Source organism: Equus przewalskii, chromosome 3, assembly GCF_037783145.1.
Source record: "Equus przewalskii isolate Varuska chromosome 3, EquPr2, whole genome shotgun sequence".
NCBI classification, from domain to species: Eukaryota; Metazoa; Chordata; class Mammalia; order Perissodactyla; family Equidae; genus Equus; species Equus przewalskii.
Window position 1 is genome coordinate 112420193 of NC_091833.1, and position 21179 is coordinate 112441371.

The 21179-nt window shown below is 52.5% G+C and overlaps 1 protein-coding gene across 1 annotated transcript; it reads right to left on the reverse strand.

The window, feature by feature from the left end:
- Positions 1 to 3644: 3644 nt before the first annotated feature.
- Positions 3645 to 5771, reverse strand: DRD5 (dopamine receptor D5). The gene has a single exon (XM_008543661.2). The coding sequence runs from the start codon at positions 5639 to 5641 to the stop codon at positions 4214 to 4216; it is 1428 nt and encodes a 475-aa protein (XP_008541883.2). The 5' UTR covers positions 5642 to 5771; the 3' UTR covers positions 3645 to 4213.
- Between the last annotated feature and the right edge of the window lie 15408 nt (positions 5772 to 21179).

A 21179-nucleotide genomic window follows, 5' to 3' on the forward strand; every position in this document is an offset into this window, starting at 1 on the left:
GGTGGATAGAGTGCAGGAATTAAGGTCACCTTCAAATTGAGTGTGTCTCTCTGGATGGGTGACCTTGCCTGAGTCCCTGGACCCTCCCCACGTCAACTGTCTCATCTGTTTAATGGGCAGTCCGGAAAGACCTTACCCCGTGTTTGTGAGGCTGCCAGGGCCACGGTGGAGGCACTGTGCTAGTTATAAAAGAGCATCCAGGTGTGGCACCACGATGGCACCACCACGTGCAACACCACCAGGGACTCGCTGTGTAAACACCTAGCTACTCACACCATTGCAGCACCTAAGACTGGGGTGTGTGTGTAGGAGAGCGAGGTGGAGAGAGACGTTGCATGTGCTGAGCCTACTCCATGCCAGACACTGCTCTAGGCTGAGAAGACAGTGGGGGCAAGACACAGCGACTCTCAGCTCTGGTGGCTGTTAGCTTCAGGATGACGTACTTTACTCAAGCTAGGAGCCTCAAAGTCTTCTTAAAATGTACCAGGCCATAGCGTCCCTTAAAGAAGGAGAAAAGACAAGGGAAAAGAATAACGCAAAAATAACCTCAGTGTTATACACACTCACTTAATCCTCACCCAAACCTCTGGGGTTGACGGACCCATTTCTCAGGCATAGACACTGAAGCTAGGAGAGGTGCCCAAACTGCAACAACTAAGAAATGGGGGAGCTAAAATTCGAACTCGGACCCTGGAGCATCAAAGCCTGGGCTGTGTGGCTTTGTGGGCAGGCGGCTGGGACCTGGAGTCCGTCAGCCCGGGTCAGGGCCTCGCAGGGCTGGACACCTCTCTGTGTGGGGAACTGTCCTGTGCACTGTAGGGTGTTTAGCAGCATCCCTGGCCTCTCTCACAACCAGGAACACCCCACACCCAGTTGTGACAACCAAAAATGCCTCCAGACATGGCCAAACATCCTCCTGGGGGATGAAATCACCCCAATTGAGAACCACTGGCCTAGGTGCAAACCCTGGTCTCACCACTTGTTAGTCATATGGCCTTGGACAAGCAACTTAACCTCTCTGTGCCTCAGTGTCCTCATCTGTAAAATGGAAAAACAATGGTCTGTGAGGTTACTGTGGGGATCCAAGAAGGCTCAGGAAAGCACATGGCCATCCACGTCGGGGCTGCAGACACCGGCTCTTCTCTCCACTGCCCTCTGCTGCTTCCCCTCGAAACACGAAGGGGAGCTCAGAGCAGGTGCATGATGAAGGTCAGCTCACGTGTGGATATGGGAACACGTCGGTTAACAGGCGAATTAACTAACGAACAGGAACCTTCTGATCCAGGCGTCGTGCATTTGCTGATCGGGCACGCCCCTCGGCCCCTCTCAGCACTGCATGGCAGTTAAGATTAAAGGCTCCGTAGTGAGGCTGCCCGGGTTCAAGTCCAGTTCGGCCACTCAGGCGCTATGTGAGCCTGGGCTAGTGATCTAGCCTCCTAATGACTTCGTTTCCTCACTGTAAAATGGGGGTCACAAAGTGCCTGCCTCCCAGGGTTGTGAGCATTGAAGGAATTAGCACACGAGTGTATCCAGCACAGAATGAGTCTCTGTGGGGCCTGCTTTACTGCTCTTACTATCATAAGCACTAACCGTTCATCGGCCTCCAGCCTCACTGCCACCTTTCTCTTCTCCCTGCCTGCCAGCACAGGCCCACTTCTAGGCCTTTCCACTTGCCATTCCCTCCCCCTGGAGCACTCTTCTTCATAGACATTAGGAGCATCGCTCCCACCTCATCTCTTCATCCAGTCTCCCTTCACATGCCTCTTCCGAGAAGCCCTCTTTGACCACCCTAAATAAAACAGCAGCTTCAGCCCTCTACTCACTTGGTTTTATTCTGCATCACATTGCTCATCAGGGACACGCTCTATCGGAGGCTATATGGTCTAGTACGCTGCAGTAGAGGACACGATAGCAGTGGTCATTTGCTTGTCTCTCTCCCACCAAAATGTAAGTTCTAAGACCTCAGAGTCTCTGACTGTGACCACATCCCGAGAACAGTGCCAGCACATAGTAGGTGTAAATAATCGTAATGAATGATGATTGATATTTTGCAGAAGGGACTTCCAAAGTCCTCCCATAACTCATTTTTCGTAACACAGAAATTATTCAAACAGAGCCCTAGAATATTCGCCACAAAAGATTGTGCCTATAACAACCTGTCGTTTAGAATAGAACAGCTGAATTTTAGAGACTTCCAGATCAATCAGAGTTTCTCCGACCACGTTCCCTGCAACTGTGGTCTCCAGAGAGATGATAATAACAAATTCCACCAAACAAGGATCCACAAGGTCACACAGCTGGGAAACAATGCAGGATTCTCTCCCGCTTGGGGATTCACCAGGCATAGGAGAGCTCTAAGAAGCCCCGTCGAGAAAACAGATATTGTACCTGGGTTTGCTGAACTTACTTCACCCTAGCTCCCATCCATTACCATCCGCATCGTGATGCAGAATTCAGAAAATGGTGCTCTAGTATAAGTCTTTCAATTTACAGATACAGACAGAAAGTGAGGCCCAGAGAGGTCAACTGGCTCATTCAAAGTCACATAGCCACCTCCTGCATCCTAGAGCAGGGCGCTTTTCACTGCCCCTGATGTTTTCCCTATGGTCCACTTAGCTATCATTTCACAAGAGGTCAAAAACTGAACACAGACGTAATATCAGTTTGACTAAATCATATATGAAAGCTAATGCACCAAATACGATTTGCTTTCAATCTCACTGCTCCAGAAATAGACAGTTATTCATTCAACAAATATTTATTAAGCATTATGTGCCAGGCACTGCACATTTTGCATTGAACGAGGCATGGTTCGGTAGACTGACAATAAAATTATAAAGAGTTCAAAATTGATTGAACTGTCCTTGAGACGCCTGCCTCAAAGTGGGGATTTGTAAGAAATTACATATTCACATTTCATTTGCTTCCATTAACAATGCTCACATTTAGATCTGATGGTAATAATACGCTCTCAACTGGAATGGCTCTGGAAGAAAACCCTCCCCTCCACGGTGCAGACTGCCGAGAGGAAAAACGAAAAGATGGGACCTCGCTGGGCACCTCAACCAACAGATTTTCCAATTTCAAGTTCATTTAAATTACATCTCTGGCTCTTCCATTTTATTTAAAATGCATTCCCTCATTTACTATTATCTACAAATCAAAATACCTATTGAAAAGTGGGATTTGTTTTTTAAAGCACATCGACTCACACATTTCAAAGTCCTTTGAAAGCACGATTTATCAAAAGCCACGTAACTAACAGATTTGAGATGGAGAAAGCTCTAACTATTAATCTATATGATCTTCTCAGTGAACTGGTAGCATCTGCCTAGGAATCGGGAGAATTGTTTTATGTTATGCTATTTTAAAAAGAAGATTCCAAATGAGAAAAAAAAAAATTAGAATTCCAGGCTTGTGAAGTCGATATCTGATGCCATGGCATTGAAGCCAGCTTTTAGCACAGACTCGAGACGTGTGTGTCTAACACGCAAAAAAAACCTGAGAAATTGGAAGCTCTGCAAGGTCCCTTGCCCCTGTATGTATCATTAAGGGCCAAACTGTCTGCTTTGTAAGGATGCTGTCCTGGCTTCTCCAGGAGCTGTCCGGAAAATTAGTCTGGCAAAGCAAAGATAATCACCCCAAAACGCACATAATTTGTGTTTATTAGACACCAGAACAAATCAGGAAGAATTCCTCCGCTGTGGTAGAGACACACGGAGAGCAGAAACTGCATAAGCACAGGGCCACAGGAAGCAAGGGACAGGAAAGCCACGCCCCCCCATCAGCACTACACACAGTGAACCTGTTGTTTAAAATCAACTCAAACAGAAATCACTGAACAATCCGTTTGTTTAAAAGGGGAGGGGAGAGTACATCTTTTAAAACCAAGTACCACTTTTTTTTTTTAAGCACCAAACACCACCTTCTCTTCTCTCACAGGATCACTCGTCCATCTCTGCTAGGCTGGGGTATATGTGACTGAGTTACTTCCAACCGCCTCAGCCAATTCTTTCAACAACAAATCAGTAGTGAGGTTCCTAAGCACACGGGCTGCTATACAGACAGAAAACGTGATAAAATGAGCAGCACGGGAAACGTGTGTGTCCGTGTGTGTGTGTCTGCGAGCGTGTATGTGTGCATGTGTATTCTGCATGCTCGTTAATATCTGCGCAGTTATATACATCCATGAGGGGCTGGTTTCTTATGCAGCTTAATGGAATCCATTTGGGGTGAAAGGCGTTATTTTGCCTAATGAAATCTCCCTCTCACAGTCCAGCTCCCAGACTGAATCTGCAGCAGGGTCACCATTGGGGGACGTCTGAGAGATCTGGGACATACGATCGAAAGGGCCCTCCTCCTCCTCCTTGTCCACCTCCTCGTGCCCCGGGGCCACAGCGTTGGGGATCATATGGACGTAGGCGGCTGCGATCTCCTTGTGGAAGACGGTGTCTTGGTTGTAGGACATGAGCTCATTGCTGATGTTCACTGTCTCCACCGGGGTGCGTGAGCAGAGGTGGCTGCACCCCAGCAGCTGGGCAAACACCTTCCGGAAGTCGGCGTTGAAGGCGTAGATGATGGGGTTGAGCGAGGAGTTGGCCCAACCGAACCAGACAAAGACATCGAAGGTGGTCTCGCTGACGCAGGGGAAGGCGGCCCTCGGGCCCTCGGGGTGTCCGCTGCAGAACGGGACCATGCAGTTAAGGATGAAGAAGGGCAGCCAGCAGCACACGAAGACCCCCATGATCACCGACAGGGTCTGGAGGACCTTGGTCTCCTTCTTGATGGATGTCCGCAGGCTGGTGTCGGGCGCACAGGCTGCGCGGCTCCGGCAACTCTGCGCGTGCTCCACCGCTCTCTCCAAGGAGGAAATCCTGCGGATCTGCGCCTGTGCGATGCGGTAGATGCGCGTGTAGGTTACGATCATGATGGCCACGGGGATGTAGAAGCTGATGAGAGAGGAGGAGATTGCGTAAGTTCTGTTCAGGCTGGAGTCACAGTTCTCTGCCCTCACCTCTGGCTCCCCGGCTTCGTCCCAGGGCGTCCCGTTGGCCAGGTTGGATGGCGGGTCCATCCCGCCCCAGGAGCCTGCCTTGTCCCTGTGCCAGTGGAGCTGGACCGGGATGAAGGAGATGAGGATGGACAAGGTCCAGGCCAGGCCGACCATGACCAAGGCCACGCGCTGGGTCATCTTACGCTCGTAGCGGAAGGGCCTGGAGATGGCCCAGTAGCGATCCACGCTGATGACGCACAGGTTCAGGATGGAGGCGGTGGAGCACATGATGTCAAAGGCCACCCAGACGTCGCAGAAGGCCCCAAAAGGCCAGTAACCGGCCACCTCGGCGACCGCCTTCCATGGCATGACCAGCAGCGCCACGAAGAGGTCGGACACGGCCAGAGACACGATGAAGACGTTGGTCATCTTGGCGCGTAGGTGGCGGCTGCTCACGATGGCCGCGCACACCAGCACGTTGCCCAGAAGGGTCCAGACGATGAGCAGGGTCAGGAGGCCGGCGGTGACCACCTGCGCGGGCCCCAGCGGCGCCGCCCCCTCCGAGCCCCCCACGGTGCCCCCCTGCGCCCGCTGCTGCTGCCCGAACCGCGCCCGGTACGCGGTGCCGTTGCGCCCCGGTGGCAGCATGTCGGGCTCGGCAGCAGGGGTGGGCTGCGCGCTGTCCCAACTTCAGCCCTGGGCCCCCCGGGCGGCCCCATCGGGCACCCAGGGGGTGGCGCGCCGGGACCCGCGGCTAAGGGATCCCTGAGCCCCGGGGGGAGCTCACCGTGCGCTGCGCCGGAGCCCTGGAGCGCGCGGGGACCCCTCTCGCTTCCTTGAGCACCTCCGGGTCGGTGGCCGCGTTGCGCCCCTCCAGGGCCGGCGCTGGGGCCAGGAAGCGGTCGGTGGCCGCGGAGCTGTTCCCGGGAGCCGGCAGCGCGCCGGGCGGCGGCGGCTGTGTCCGGTTCGGAGCCGGAGAAGGGAAGAGCGAACCGCCACCGAGGGGGCGGGGGCCGGGAGCCGCGCTGCTGCGCCGCCTCGTCCTTCGCTGCTCCCCGGGCCCGCGCGCCCGCCCCCCGCGCCTCCGCGCTCCCCTCTCCCGCGCGCCCGCCCCACCTGCGCTTGGCGCCCTCACTCCCGCGCACCGCCCGCCGGAGTCACGGAGGGAACCGGCGGGGCGAGAGGCGCTCCAGGGCCCGACCCTCTCCCCGTGAGGGCAGAACGCGCCCCGGGAAGACGACGAGGTGCCTGGCCCAGCCCTGGTGCCCTGGCCCGGCCAAGTCTGAGGAACAGCGAAGTGGGTAGGGATGGGGGCGGGGGGCAGTGGCGCGGAGTTCTAGCTTCTAGATGGGGAAAGAGCGGCTGTAGGGACTCACAGACCTGAGTCCCAATCCGGACTTTATTCCTGGCTGTGTGACCTTGAGCGCTCTACTTAACTTCGCTGAGCCTTGGTTTCCGCATCCACAAAATGGGGTAAGGATTCCTGCTCCTCCGAGCAGTGTAAAGGCTCAGCGACGCGCTGGCGGCCGTGTCTCCTAAGAGCGACTTCTCCCAGCCTCCCCCCAACATCCGTCCTAAGGTTGGGGCTTAACCTGACCTCTTGGGAGAGCCTTTTCCCCACCCCACCCCCAACCTTAAGCGATTTTTCATTTGGGGAGTAGTTTTGAATGAACCCCAAAGAGAAAGAGGAGGAAGGGAGCCTGCAGCCCGTTGGGAGCCTCTTGCCCTTCAGGGCACTTCCTCCGGCTCCCTCTTTTTTAACCTTGAGAGGGATGGATGAGTATCTCAGTGCATGACAGAAGAGGAAACTGATGCTTCACAGGTGTCCCAAAGCCCAGATATTTAAAAAGAATGGTGGGAAAACACTGGAAAGGGAGAGCAGTGTTCCTGGACCTCACCCCACCCCAGCGACAAGTTCCATTTGTGAACCACCAAGTCTCTCCCTCTCCGTCTCCTCCCCCTCCATCCCTCTCGTGTTAAGCTCAGCTGAAGGCCACCGGGGAGAGAAACGGATGCGGCAGCAGCATGCTACACAGTTCCATCTGGGACTGACCCAAACAGCTGCCCTGCGTCAAGGTCTAGAAACAAGGCTGGACTCTCACCCACTCCCTAATTGCTCGCTCTGCTCAGACCCTTCTGTTCCGTTCTTCCTGGCCCCCACCTGCCCCCTGGACCAACACCTACAAGGGCCCCGCTTCTCAGACCCGCCTGCACAGCCTTGTCCAGCCTCTTCCCCTTGACACCTTCTGCCCCTTGAGGGCTTTCTGCTCCTGGAGGCAGCAAGACCGTCTGTCCAGGTGTCTACACCTAAAACTGGAGAGTCATGCTCACCTCCTCTTTCTCCCCATCTTCTAGGAGCTGGACCACTCCTCTCTCCACTGACGTCCCTGTCCAGGACTGCGTCTTCTCCAACCTGTTTTATGGTGACACTAGCCTAGCCTCCAGGTCTGCCCTGATCCTCTGTCCGCGCTCCAATCAATGGCAGGCAGAGTGATCCTTCTCGGAAATCACTATGGTCCTGTCATTGCCCAGATGGAACACCCCCTGTCGCTCCCTACCATCCCTGGTCCTTAGTCATGTGAAGTCTTTGGAGTCTGGTTGTCTTCTTGCCCTTGCTCAGTGCTCCTCCTGCTGCTCCTGCTCCCTCACATACAGCCTGGATGCAAGCTACTACCAAGGGCCAAAAAAAAAAGACCCCACCAATTGTAATTTCCCTAATGGTTATACGGTAATTCCTCATCCCGGAACGACCTCCACCCCGTCTTGTCCTCCTGGAGAGCAGCGACTTATGATGTCAGAAAAGAACGTGGGTTTTGGAGACAGGGCTTTGAATTTCAGTTCCTTATTCTTTTATTTAGCAAATATTTATTGAGCACCTATTATGTCCCAGATGCTCTTTCATTCACTGGGAATCCAAGGGTGTATAAAAAAATATATATTGTCCTTTCCCTCTGCGAGGTTATAGTCGAGGGTTGGAGACAGACCTTAGCCTGAGAATCATCCAAAGAAATGTAGAATTAGAACTGAGACAAGTGCTCTGAAGGCAAAGTACGCAGCATTATGAAAGTGTCCAATAGGGGGTTGACCTGGACAAGACCCTTAGGCAGGGCTTCCCCGGGGAAGTCCATTTTTGCATTGCACTCACAGCTAAGTGGACAAATGGGGAGACAGAGAGAAGGAAGGACGCAGCAGGCAGGGAGAACGGGCATTTGCTAGCTGTGGGATCTTGGGCAAGTTGCTTGATCTCTCTGAGCCTGTGTTCTCGTCTTCAAAATGAGTTAATAGTAGTTTAAAAGGTAAGTGTGATGAGGCCAAAATAATTCCCGCATGAGTGGCTGCGAGCCTCCCTCTCGTCTGGCTGTGCCGCTACAGGGGCCTGGGCTGTCTCTGCGGAGGCTCCTGCCCTGGCTGTTGTGAGGGAGAGTCAGAAAGTGGGTGCATCATTGGACCTGCGAGCTGGAGGAGGAAGGAACCGTTCCAGAAGGAAGAGACTGTGTTTGTCTCTTCGTAACAAAGAGCAGCAGGAGAAGAGTGGGAGAGGGACTGAACGCTCAGGGGCGTTTGCTGTGAGAGTGCTGAGCGAACTGGGGTCGTAGGAAAATGGATAGGAAAGGAAAAGGGGATTTTGGAGAAAGATCACCTATTGCCTTCCCAAAACTTAAGAAATGCAAGAAAACTACTTGAACTTGGAAATTATCTTCTTGGACAGAACACTGGAGATAGGACCATACGGACCATGGCTTTCTAAGTGATATGGAGCTCTTAACAATGTGGGCGCCCTTCCCTCCTTCTCACTCTAACTTAGTACCTCTCCAGGAAGCCCACCTGACTCTTCTGGACTGAGTGGGTGTCCTGGGCTCCAGGAGACCCCTATGTGGGCTCATACTGCAGCAATTGTGACACTGTATTGTCATTGTTCATTTACACGGCTGTTTGGTTCTCTAGACTCTGAACTTCTTAAATCAAGGAACCGCATCTTATTCAGGTTTGAATTCCCCAAATCAACGCAATGAGTGGGTGCTTGACAAATCTTTATTGGTGGACGAGTAAAAAAGAGAGGGCTGTGTGCCTGACACTGTGACACCAATAGACAGACAGTTCAACCAACAAAAGCAGACACACGCTCACCACACAATTTTGCATTTGCTGAGGACCTACTATGCGGGGAGCAGGGAGGAGATGTACACAAGTTATAGCTGGGCTCAAGGGCTCCTGACTCTGTGGACTGCCCCGTGTCCTGGGCTCCAGGAGATCCCTGTGTTGCTTACAATGCAACAATTATGACACTGGAGGAGGTGGGGGCAGCAGGAGGGGGAGGGAAAGGGGAGGGGGAGAAGGAAAAGAGAGAGAGGAAGAGGAAAGGGAGGAAGGAAGAGAAGGGGAAGGGGAAAAAGAAATAGAGAAAGAGGAAATGACATCTTTGGACCCCTTGATCCAGTCAGACCCTGGTCTTTGCAGTTACAAATGCCAATCAATCTCCCTTTTGCTAACGTGTGTCTGAGTTGAGTTTCAGTTGTCTCCTGTGACCGAAGAAGCCCTGCCGGGCACAAGGAATAAACAAGGTTCAGTAGTGGCGTGAGGGCAAGGGGATGGACTGCCAGTTTGCGTGGGCAGCACCGAGAAGGGCTGCACAGAAGAGAGGACACTCAAGCTGGAGGGTGAAACAGAGCCCACCAGCATCTGAGGTAGAGAGACATTCCTAACAAAGGGAACAGCATGTGCAAAGGCCCAGAGGCACGAAACTTCATATGTGAAAGGATAGATTTTCAGAACTCTAAGGCTTTTCCTTCTGTTTGTCCAAAAGACCATGTTTCTCATCATTTTTGGAAACTGAGAGTTTTCTATCAATAAGACCTCATGCATGCAAAGTAACAATCTGCAGCTCGTGTCTCTCCCATCTTCACAGGAGGGCTCCTGGAGTGGTTTGTCTGCTGGGGATGATGGTTTTGTGTAAGCAGTGGCTGCCTTCTCTCACCCAGCCTCTTTCCCACATCCTTCAAAAGAGCTGGGCAGAGCCAGCAACTGAAACCGAGGAGTGTCTTTAGTCAGCCTCAGAACCCAGCCTCGTCAGTGCGGACTCCAACCAACAGGACAGCTAATAAACTCCTCCTCTTATTTTCTCCAGCCAGACTCCTGCCCTCAGAGGCTGACAGGGAGGACGTGATCCGCTCACACGTTTGGCTCCTGCCAGATTGTACTAAGAGGATTTGCTGAGAGCAATTTAGCACAGAGAGGGTTTTCCTAATCCGTCAGCAAATATTATTCTATTTGAATTCGTTGATCCTCCTTTTTCTGAAGATATATTTTAAATTGGATTTGCTTCACTGAGACAAATCGCAAAATCAATAGGACAAGAGCCAGGATTTTGCCGCTGCTGCCACAGCTGGTGTCAAAAGACTGAACCGTGTTTTACAGGCAGAAAGGCCTGGTTCCTTGGCTACAGGATACACCTGAGCTCCCTGTGCCAGCCCTGCCAGCGTGCTCAGCTCGGCTCAGTGGAGCCCAGGCAGAAAGGCAGAGAGGACCCAGCCACGTGCATCCCCGTGGCTGGAAAAGCCACCCCGAGCACACGTCCATTGATGGTGACCTCCTCTTCAAGCCTCAGTCCCTGGGTCTCCCCGCCTCCCCAGCTCAGAAACGCAGCAGGCTGGGATCGGCCACTTCTGGCAGATCAAAAGAGCTATCCAGAAGGTTAGCACCTTCTCGTAGACAGAGGAAGGAAGATGGGCTTGCAACTCAGAGAGTCCTGGGCTCAAACCCTCTTCTCTGACTTACTAGCTGTAGAAACTTGAGCAAGTGACTTCACTTCTTTGTGCCTCAGTTTCCTCATCTTTAAAATGGTAACACTAGTACTTACTATGCGGAGATATTATGAATAAATGACATGCTGTCTGTAGGACACGGTAAGTCTCTGTATTAGTCAAGTTTTGTTACCATAACGCTGTGTAACAAATAGCCCCAGGATCTCGGTGGCTTAAAATAACCAACATTTATTTCTCCCTAATGGTCTGTGGTCAGCTGAGAAAGCTTTGCCCTGAGATGGGGGTCAGTTCAGTTTGCTCCTTGAGTCTCTCATTCCCAGGGCAATGGTTCCCCTGGGCTTGCTCTTCTTGGGGTGCTGGGTGGGAGCCGAGAGGGCTGCCCCAACCACACTTACACCTGGAGCCTCCAGTCAGACAGAGCATGTGTCAGCTCATGTGCCCCTGATCAAAGCAGGTCATGTGGCCAAGCAAGAAATATGCCCCGTCCACGGGGAAGCCCCAGCAAGGTGTGGAGGCCAGGAAAAAGTGTAAGCAAATAATATCACCCATGCAGTCTGCAGTAAGTGGAAACCATTATTGGTTCATTGTTCCCACATGGCTCCAACAGCCAATCCCTTCTATCCATCCCCTCTGCCACCTGCAGTTCAGGTCCTCATCGCTCTGTGCCGACATGCTGCCCAGAGCCTCGCGACAGGCCCACGTCCTGCTGTCCTCTCTCCCTTCCACCTGATGCTCTACGCCAAGATGATTCTCCTAAAGATATGATGCCCTTAGCTGCTTAAGCATGTCCCATGATTCCCATGACTCGCGTTATGAATTACTAACTCAACTAACAAAGATTAATCTATTAATTCCAAAGGTCTTAGCATGGCCCTTTACAATCTGGTCACCACCCGTTTACCTGGTTACCTACCTGGTTGCCAGCCTCGTCTCTTGCCTTCCAAGCCTTCCCCAGCAGACCCCATCTTTAACCCGCCCCAAATGGGTCCCTCTTCTCCCAGCACACCCCGCTCCTTCAGGTCTTGTGCCCTTGCTTGCTCTCCCCCTGCTGGAGATGTCCTCCCCACTCTTTTCTGCATGGCGGCAAACTCCCACTGGCCTTTCAAAGCCAGTGCCAATGGACCGCAAGGCTCCAGGGGGTGACACGCTCTGTGTCTGTGCTCCTGCAGGACCCGGCACCCACCTCCACTATAGCGCGCAAGCCCATGGTAGTGTGATGGTCTGCTCACTTACTGTTTACCAACCTTCCTCCTCCAGCAGCAGACCCCCTGAGGTGAAGCTGTCTCAGCCTCCTGGAGTCAGCCTGGCCAGGCGGAACCCGGTCCATATTTGCTGCATGAATGGACACGTGGTAGAAGGGATGAGGCGCGTCAGCCTCCCTTGTGCTCCATGCTGCCCAGGCTCCCTCGCGCTTCTGGCAGATGGGAATGCGAGCAGGAGTGATGCAGCACTCCTTGTTGGAAGCACCGAAGAACAAGCATGGTTCCCGCCCCTCTCTTCTCTGCAGCGAGGAACTCGTGCAGGGACGGCAGAGCTGCAAAGACAGAGTCTGACTGGATACCTGGGTTCCCGGACGGAGGAGGCCCCCAGTGACCTGTATCAGACTTTGCATGAGGCAGACGTACGCTTCTTGCTCCCCATCACGGAGACGTGGGGTTATTTCTCACTGCAGCCTAGCCTAGCATGAATTTGCGTGACTAATACATGTATAAATAAACGTTGCTCCATTTCTAGCGTGACTAACACATGTATGTATGAGTAAACGTTGCTCCATTTCTCATGGCGTCTGACTGAATGTTGCTCAATCTCCACAGGGCACCCAGATCTTGGCTTATAAACATCATCCTTCCCCAGAAGGACTCAGAGGGTCGCAGAAATGGCTGATGCCAGAGCTGGGGAGAGAAAGTAGGTGAGCCTGGAACACCTCATGGTACCAGAAGCAAGAAAGTGCTCACAGAGTGACGGAGATGTGTCGAAATGACACAACAGCCAACCTGAAGGGGCTCCTACTTGCCAACTCTGGGACAATGTAAGCATCAGAATTAATAATACTAATGGATTGTAATCGATTGAATAAAATGATAATCCGTGAATCCATATTTATAAAAAGAAAAAGGAAGGAAGGAATGGGGGAGGGAGGGAGAGAGAGACAGAGGAGCCATCCTTGCAGTAGGATGCCAATTAATAAATGTCAAAGGAATGATAGAGTTAGAAAATCACATTTGCAACCATAATAGTAATAATTGATTTAGACAAGAATCATCACTAAGTAAAAGTTTGGAGAGGAACAGGGTATTTGCATGGTCTCAAAGCACCTCCAAGCATATTGTTTATTAATTACAAAGAGGAAAAAATACTAACTTTACAGTTGAGAACCCTGGCAGGCCCCCCCTTGATGAGGTGAACAAAGTTCCCACCACCAAGAATGGGACAGACGGGCCAAGTGCCCCCTGACGGGACGCCCCAGGGCCGCAGCATCCTTACTGGGATTCCCGTTCCCTCAGGGGACATCAGACACACCCAGACTGAGGGACCTTCGACAACTGACCTGAAGTCTTCAAAAGCATCGATGTCCCAGCAAAGGAAGATGGAGGAAGCTCTACAGGTTAAAGGAGACTAAGGAGGCACGCCAACTGGATCAGGCGGAAGACCCTTTAAAGAGTATTACTGGGACGCTTGGCAAAACGTCCATGCGGACTGTACATTAGACAGTCATTGAGAATTAGACCGTTGACAACTGACAATTATTGACAATTAGACAGTTGTATGGCATCAGCCTTAAATCTCCTGAATTCGATCATTAGACTCTCCTTGTTCTTAGAGAACACATGGTGAAATGTTTAAGGGAAAAGGAGCAGAAGCCTGCAGCTAAATTCCCACCGCTTCAGGAAAAGATCAATGTCGTCTCCTCTCCTCTCATATATATGAAGTAAGAGGTGAAGTGAATGTGGTGCATAACAATCCGTGAGTCTCGGTGACGGGCACATGAAAGTTCATCTGAGTCTTGCTCTTCTGTAAGTTTGAAATTATTTCAAAATCAAAGAAATTTTAAATAAATATATTGATTAAGAATGCTTTCAGCTGCGAGTAACAGAAAGCCGGACTTTTCCTGGCTTGGGCAATAAAGACATTCAATTCTCTAACATAAGAGGACACTCAGAGGGAGCAGGCAGAGAGCCTGGTGCAAAGGCTCAGGGAGGTAAGGACGACCCAGATTCTTCTTGTCTTTTCATCAAACGCTCCACCTTTCCCAACATTGTGGCTTTGTGCCCTCGGAGCCTCACCATCACAGGATGGCTGTTACAGCCTCAGGCATCATGACTGAGTTCAAACTCCAGGAGCAAAATGGGGGACACTATGTCAGGGGAACTTTTCTTGATGTGTCTGTCACCTGTCACCAGTGAAGAAAATCTTCTCAGAAGGACCGGAAGTCTCATTAGCCAGAAGTGAGCCACACGGCCGCCCCTAGCTACAAGGCAGGCTGTGAACTGTTTCAGGATCAGACAGAAGGGAACAGCGCCCACGCTTGGCTTAACAAACTGTGATTCATGGCCTGAGACCCGGGGCTTTGTGTCCCCAACCAAAACCAGGGTTTTCTTAGCAAGCAAAGGATTTGCTACCGGGAAGGCAATGAACAGTGTGTGCCGCCATTAATATTTGCTCGGGTCGGCACTGCCGGAACTGAGCATCGGAATTAGAGAGCTGCAGACCCAGCCTCACCCCCGCGAGCCCCCGCCTGTTCTCGGGGCAATCCCGGTGACTTGGCCACCACAGCCCTCCACCCAGAGCGCGGAAGCCCCTTCAGAGCTTAATTAGGATCAAGTGCCAGGAAAATGTGACCTCACAGACTTGAGTCTTTCCAAAAACACATAAATAAATAACTTTTCAGCCCGCACAGACAAATATCAAAAAAAATACATGTTTTTTAACTGAACTTTCCATAATATTGAACTATTTCTCACTTCCCATTTTTTATCTCAAAAGATCTTTGAGCATCCACCCATTTGTCTGTTCATGCAACAATAATTACAGAGCTCTGCTGGCCATGGCGATACGGCTGGGGAACAAAACAGACATTGTCTCTCCCTCTTGAGGCTTATAGTTAAGTGATAAAAAAAAATAAGGACTACTAGTCAAACAACCCAATACATGACTGTGTGATTAGAAGGGACGGTAGCCACAGTGAAGGAAGGCTAGGTGGGGCTGCGAGAACTCATAACAGGGACACCAGACCTGGTCTAGGGGTGAGTGCAGACTTCCCTGTTGTTTGGATGGAGATCTGAAAGATCAGTAGAATTAACTAGGTGAAAGGAAGAGGAAGCAGGGGCTGGCCCTGTGGCCGAGTGGTTAAGTTCGCGCGCTCCGCTGCAGGCGGCCCAGTGTTTCGTCGGTTCGAATCCTGGGCGCGGACATGGCACTGCTCGTCAGACCACGCTGAGGCAGCGTCCCACATGCCACAACTAGAGGAACCCACAACGAAGAATACACAACTATGTACCGGGGGGCTTTGGGGAGAAAAAGGAAAAAATAAAATCTTTAAAAAAAAAAAAAAAAAAAAAGGAAGAGGAAGCAGCAAGTGCAAAGGACCTGAGGCAGGAGGGAAGATAGCACGCGAAAGAACTAAAGAAGCTGGTCAGGGTGATGAAGCACAGAGGAAAAGTGAAACACAAGGAAGCGATATGAGATCAGGGTGGGCAAGAAAGACCACGCAGGCCCCGGGGGGCCAAGGTAAGGTTCTCTATCTCAACAGCAATGAGAAGCCGTTGGAGGACATTGAGCAGGGGAGGGACATGGGCACAGTTGCCTTTCTCAAACACCATTCCAGCCATAGTGAGAAGGACACACTGGTAGGGCAAGGGAGGAACTGGAGAAATGAGTGAGGAAGCTACTTCAGAAGACCCATCGTGAGCTGAGAGGGACTCAGAGTAGGGTGATGGTGGTGGAAGTGGGGAGAAGAGGGCAGAGGCAGGAGATCTGTGGTGGCCCCTGATGAGAGATGAGGCATAAGGGTGGTGTAAAGACAGCCCTTGTACACCTGGTGTGCATGACAGAGGCAGGTACGATCCATGGCATGGAAAATATGGAGGGACCACTGGCCAGAGGAGTGAGAAAGCTTGAGTTTGGTGTTGGACACATTCATTTAAAGCGCCTTGGGGACATCTGAGTAGGCTACTGGAAATAAGCAGCGGGGAGCCGAGAGGCAGGGCTGAAAATGCAGATTTAGGAGTCAGCAGCATCTCCATGTGAGTGAGTGGCTGGCCGTGAACTAGATCACCAAGAAAAGCAAGGAGAATCCAAGAGGACCAGTGTCGCCCCCTGGACACTCCAACACCAAATGGCCAAGAAGAGGGCGATGAGCCTGCAAACAACACCGGGTGTGGGGGCCGCGGAGAGGCAGAACAGTGCCAGAGGGAGGGTGTCATCGAGGCCCAGACCCTGTTCACGCTGCTCACCCTCTCTGCAGACAGCGAAGCGGAGACAGAAGACACAGAGGGGCTTGTGCAGTGCCCCAGACCACCCAGCTTTTTCCTGGGCCAACCGTGACTACATTCCCCAGTTCCCATTTGTCCCATTTTTTACTTTTTGTGTGAGGCACAAAAAAGCAGGGCAAAGGGACTGTATGTGTTTCCTATGGCTGATGTACAAATTTAGTGGCTTAAAACAGCACAAATTTATTATCTTACAGTTCTAGAAGTCATAAATCCAAAATGAATCCTAACTGGGCTAAGATCCAGCTGTCAGGAGGCCATTGGCAGAGGCCTAGGAGAGAACCCCAACCCTGCCTTTCCAGCTTCTGGTGGCGGCCGCATTCCTTGGCTTGTGGCCGCATACCCAGCCTCTGCCTCACTAATCACATCACCTCCTCCTCTTCCGTGTCAGACTCCCTCTCATAAGGACACTTGCGATTGCATTTAGGGCCCACCCACATATTCCGGGATAACCTCCCCTTCTATGGTCCTTGACTTAATCACATCTGCAAAGTCCCTTTTGCTTTTAAGGTGACATATTCACAGGTTCCAGGCATTAGGACGTGGACAGCTGTAGGGGACATCATCTGCCCTTCCCACGGGCTCTCTGGGCCACGTAGAGGACCAGCAATCTGAGAACTTCCTGGCACAGCACCATGTCCGTGCAAAGAGAGATGCCTGGTCTACCTGAGCAGCAGCACCTGGAGGCAGAGACCTCGGATGCTCCATGTGGCCTTGGTCAGAGCTTGCCGTGTGCCAGACTCCACAACTCAGGCTTCAGTGCATCATCTCAGTTCATTCTTTCAAGGACTCTGTAAGCTGTGTGATCCTGTTTCCACTGTCTTACAGGGGAGGAAGCCAAGATTCAGTGAGGGGAAGGTCACCACGGCAGAGACCTGGACCTGACCTCAAAGCCTTGTCCCTCTCCCCACATCGCTCTTCTGCCAGGGAAGCACATTTGCAGGGCCCTGTCACAGGGCAGCCCCAGCTCTGCGTGCTCCTGCGGGCAGGAGAATCAGGCCCCTTTGCCTGAGGCTGCACCCCCAAGACTCGCTGTAATCCTGTCTGTCCTCTGGGGTCCAGCCCAGACCTCGAGGAGCCCCTGGTGCTAACATCGGGGACAGAGCCTCACGGGTTTCTGCAGCTCATCAGCGCCCATGGTCTTAATCATCCTCGTGCCATCACATCACCTGACGGCTGCCCTTTTGGGGTCTGTGCTCAGCCGGGGAGGTGAACACTCCCCACTTCCCCCACCAGCCAGACCCCTGCTCTGTGAGCCGGTGGACACAGCTACCCTCCCACCCTGTTGCTCTGTGGCTCAGTCCTGCCCAGGGCGTGGGCCGTGCCATTCCTGCCAGGCCTGCGGCAGAAGTGCAGCGCCGAGGGGAAGCAGGCGCATCTGTCACGCCCTGGACCACATTCTTCCCTGTCCGAGGAGGAAAGCTGAACTCACCTGAAAGCCTCTGGGGAGATGGCCCCACGCCCCCCACGATCCAGAGCAAGCGCCCCCCGATCCAGAGCAAGCAGAGGAGAGTACATCCTGATTCACGCTTCTGGACTCTTTGCTAACAACCAGGCTCCAAGCGCCATCTTGTGCCTTAAAGGTGAACAAACGCTGGGAGTGTGTGCTGGAAGCAGGCAGAGACTCTGCCAAGGTCTGGAAAACTATGTGATGCAAGGAAACACGCCCACCGTGAGCCCCCATCGCATGCCTGGCACTTCCTTACGCCCTGCAATAGTCTGCTGTTGTGAAGCCTGCACACATGTTCATGCAACCATGTGATGAGGCCCCGGGAGAGAAAGGGGCCTAGCCCCACCCTCACCAGGTGGACAGCCCTGTCTTGGAGAGACGGCACGAAGAAATAACTAAACAACTAATGGCAAAGGGTGCCAAGGAGAGGCATGACAAGGGGTCTGTTCAGATAGATGACCAGGGCACCCCTCACTATGAAGGGACCTCTACACATGGCCTGAAGGATGAGAAAGAGACTCCTCCATTTCAAGGAGCCAGGAGAAGCATGGTCCTAAGAGAGGAGCACGTGCAAATGTCCTGAGGAGCAGAAGAATGGAATATGCAAGGACGTGAGGGGAGACATATATGGCTGCAGCCACACAGGTGGGGATGCCCAGGGAAGGGGGGCGGAGGAAGGGACTGGCATGAGAAGATGCAGTAGCAGAGGCCAGATCTTGAGGGTCTGCATCGACCGCGGCTGGGAGTCTGTGCTTTCTTCTAAAAGCAGTGGGAAGCTATTGAAGAGTTTTTAGCAGGTGTGACTTGATTTGATGTACATTTTTAAGACAATTAACATCACTATCATTGTTGTGGTGTTTCATATGATATTAACGTGGCTGAAACACCGTACCAGAATTACCAGCCCTCTTGAGCATTAAAACACTGCCCTCATCCTTCTCCTGCCCCCTCTCCATGGTCCCCTAGGACCTGCTCTTAGAAGGAGCTGGTGTCCCGGTCATTCCCCATCAGACCCCATGGAAGTCCCCTCCTGCCAGCTGCCCCAGCCTCCTCCTCCAAAAAGTTCCCCCCACCCTCATGCTGGGGACTCCCCTCTCACGGGAACACCCTGCAACCACCTTGTTCCTCCAAAGCCTCTTGCCAGGGACAAGGATGCCCCACGGGGAGGGAAAGGTGGTGGGGGCAGGTGGAGGGAACATCCTTGCGGAAACGTAACTAGTTCTCAGCATGCCCTCCCCTGGGGGCGGTGACAGCCTTCTCTGACACACAGCCAGGAACCCAACGCTGTGGAGAGGGTGCAGTCGGGCGCTTCGGCCCATCCTCTCATTTGTTACCCTTGAGGCTGCTGCCCACGCACCAGGTCCCCATCGCTCATCTGACAGCGCGGGCGACCAGGACTCAGAAGGAAAGGCACCAGCGCCCCCTGCCGGTGATGCTCCTCCGCAGCGGAGCTCCCGGGGGCGGAGGCACCTGCTGGCTCTCCAGCAGCTTCGGTTCTTCCCCATTTTGAGCCAAGTGTAGCAACTGAGAACTCAGTGAAAGGGGAGCATTCTGTCATTTGGTGGCTTGTTCTGTATCATATCCTCAAGCAGTTGTTTGACGGGTGTTTTTACCGAGCTGACTTTGTCTTTAAGATGATGTGGCTAAGAGAGAGGAAAAGGCAATGAGCTTTTTAAAGGCGTCATAGTCCAATAGCTACGACCTACTGCCGTGTGGGCGTGGCCGAAGGTTCCCTCCGATCAATCAGAGCGGTGATGCCTACCTGAGCAGGTGCACCGAGCTCAGCCACCGAAGACAGGGACAGACGCACGGCCGGGCGGCACGGTCGTTCCTCCAGCTGGGTCCCGTGGCTGGTGTTTGCCGCGGAAAGACGGAGAGACAAGGGCGCCGACCCCAGGCTCGGCGGCTAGGCGGACGCTGGCGGGGTTTAGCGCGAGAGTTCATAGTGTCTGTGGAAGGGGCGCACAGCCCTTCTAACGCACACCCAGGTGCCACAGGGGCTTGCTGTGACCCTGGGGGTCCAGCTCCAAAGCTCTCATCCTTCCACTCGGCCTCACCAAGAGCTGTGGTACCCAAAACACACAGCTCGAAGCCTGGCTTGACCGGGTTCAGGGACGACTGAGCTCCAGCTTCCAAATGCACAGTCTCCCCTTGGATGAGGCTGCAAGAGACAAGTCAGCGATGCTCCTGAAAACCAGCGTTGGGTTCCTGGCTGTCCCCAGGGCATTGGGAAGGCAAGTCCATGTTGAGTTTCCTGATGACACGGAATCATGCCTGGGGAGCCAGCCAGTGATCTTTACAGCTAATGGCATTGAGCCACCCACCCGGGGATCTACCATCATCTACCCACCAGGGACACCAGATGCTCCTCCCAGCAATGGGGGATGAATATTAGGAATTCACCTTCTCTGATGACTTTTTGTCTTTCTTATGCTTTCTGTCAAATGTTTTTATAATGAAATATCTCATGCGCATAAAGAAGTACAGAAGAAAATATAATGAATACTTCTGTACCAGCCACTTTTCAAAGATATTTCAGCCACAGCATGCACTCAGCTGTTTGTCTCCACTCCAGGCCTGCCCCTCCCTGTATTTCTCTTACTCTAACCCTGAGATCTTGACACTTATTCACTGCACACTCCAGTTACTCTCCTGAGAACTGCCTTGGACTAAGGCAATAAATTTTCCTTTGCTGCCTAGGCTGGTTGAGTCAGGATGCTTGACTGCTTGTGGGTTGAAGCCGCCTGGCTGGAACAGCCATCCCCAAGGCTACGGGCTCTTTCTGTTTAGTGCCAGGTGAGGCTATATCTCTAAGGTCACTCCGCAGAAGCCCTGCGCCCAGCAAGACCGTGCTGACTTTTCCGAGCTCTGATGGTGCCCCGGGTCCACTCTGAAAACACCGCACCCGGATCATTTGTTCCCAGAGTTGCCGTGATTCCTTTATCTCCTTGGCAGAGCCCGAAACCCACAGGCTGCGGCCCAATGGCTGTACTGATGTGCTTATCACAGGGGAAGATTAACACCAACCAAAATGGTGTCCCTTGGAGACACCGGCATGCCCATTCAGTCATCTCATACGGGGTGGGCTACCAATGTGCAAAGACTCAGCCACGAGGATGCTTGCTGTGCTGTCCTTTATGATAGCAAAAAATGAAAAGAAAAGAAGAAACAAACAAATAAACCATCTAAATGTCTCTAAATGTCCAGCATCAGGATTTGGACTGAATGAGGAATGGTACATCCCTCCACGGAATGTGCTTTGAAGCCATCCAAAGCCATACTGCGGAAGAGTACACAGCATCAAGGAGCCTTTCCCTGGGGTCCACGGACTCCTGAGATGATGCTTTGGAACAGAGTTGGCATCACCTGAGATGCTTATTTAAGCATCCTGGGCCCCACTCCAGCCCAACAGAAGCAGAACTTCTGGCTGGGAGGGCAGGAATCCCAAGATGATTCTTATGCATACTAAAGTGTGAGAATCAATG

Bases quoted from the DNA above. Each gene is read 5' to 3' on its own strand.
- DRD5 (XM_008543661.2), bottom strand. From the start codon at position 5,641: ATGCTGCCACCGGGGCGCAACGGCACCGCGTACCGGGCGCGGTTCGGG.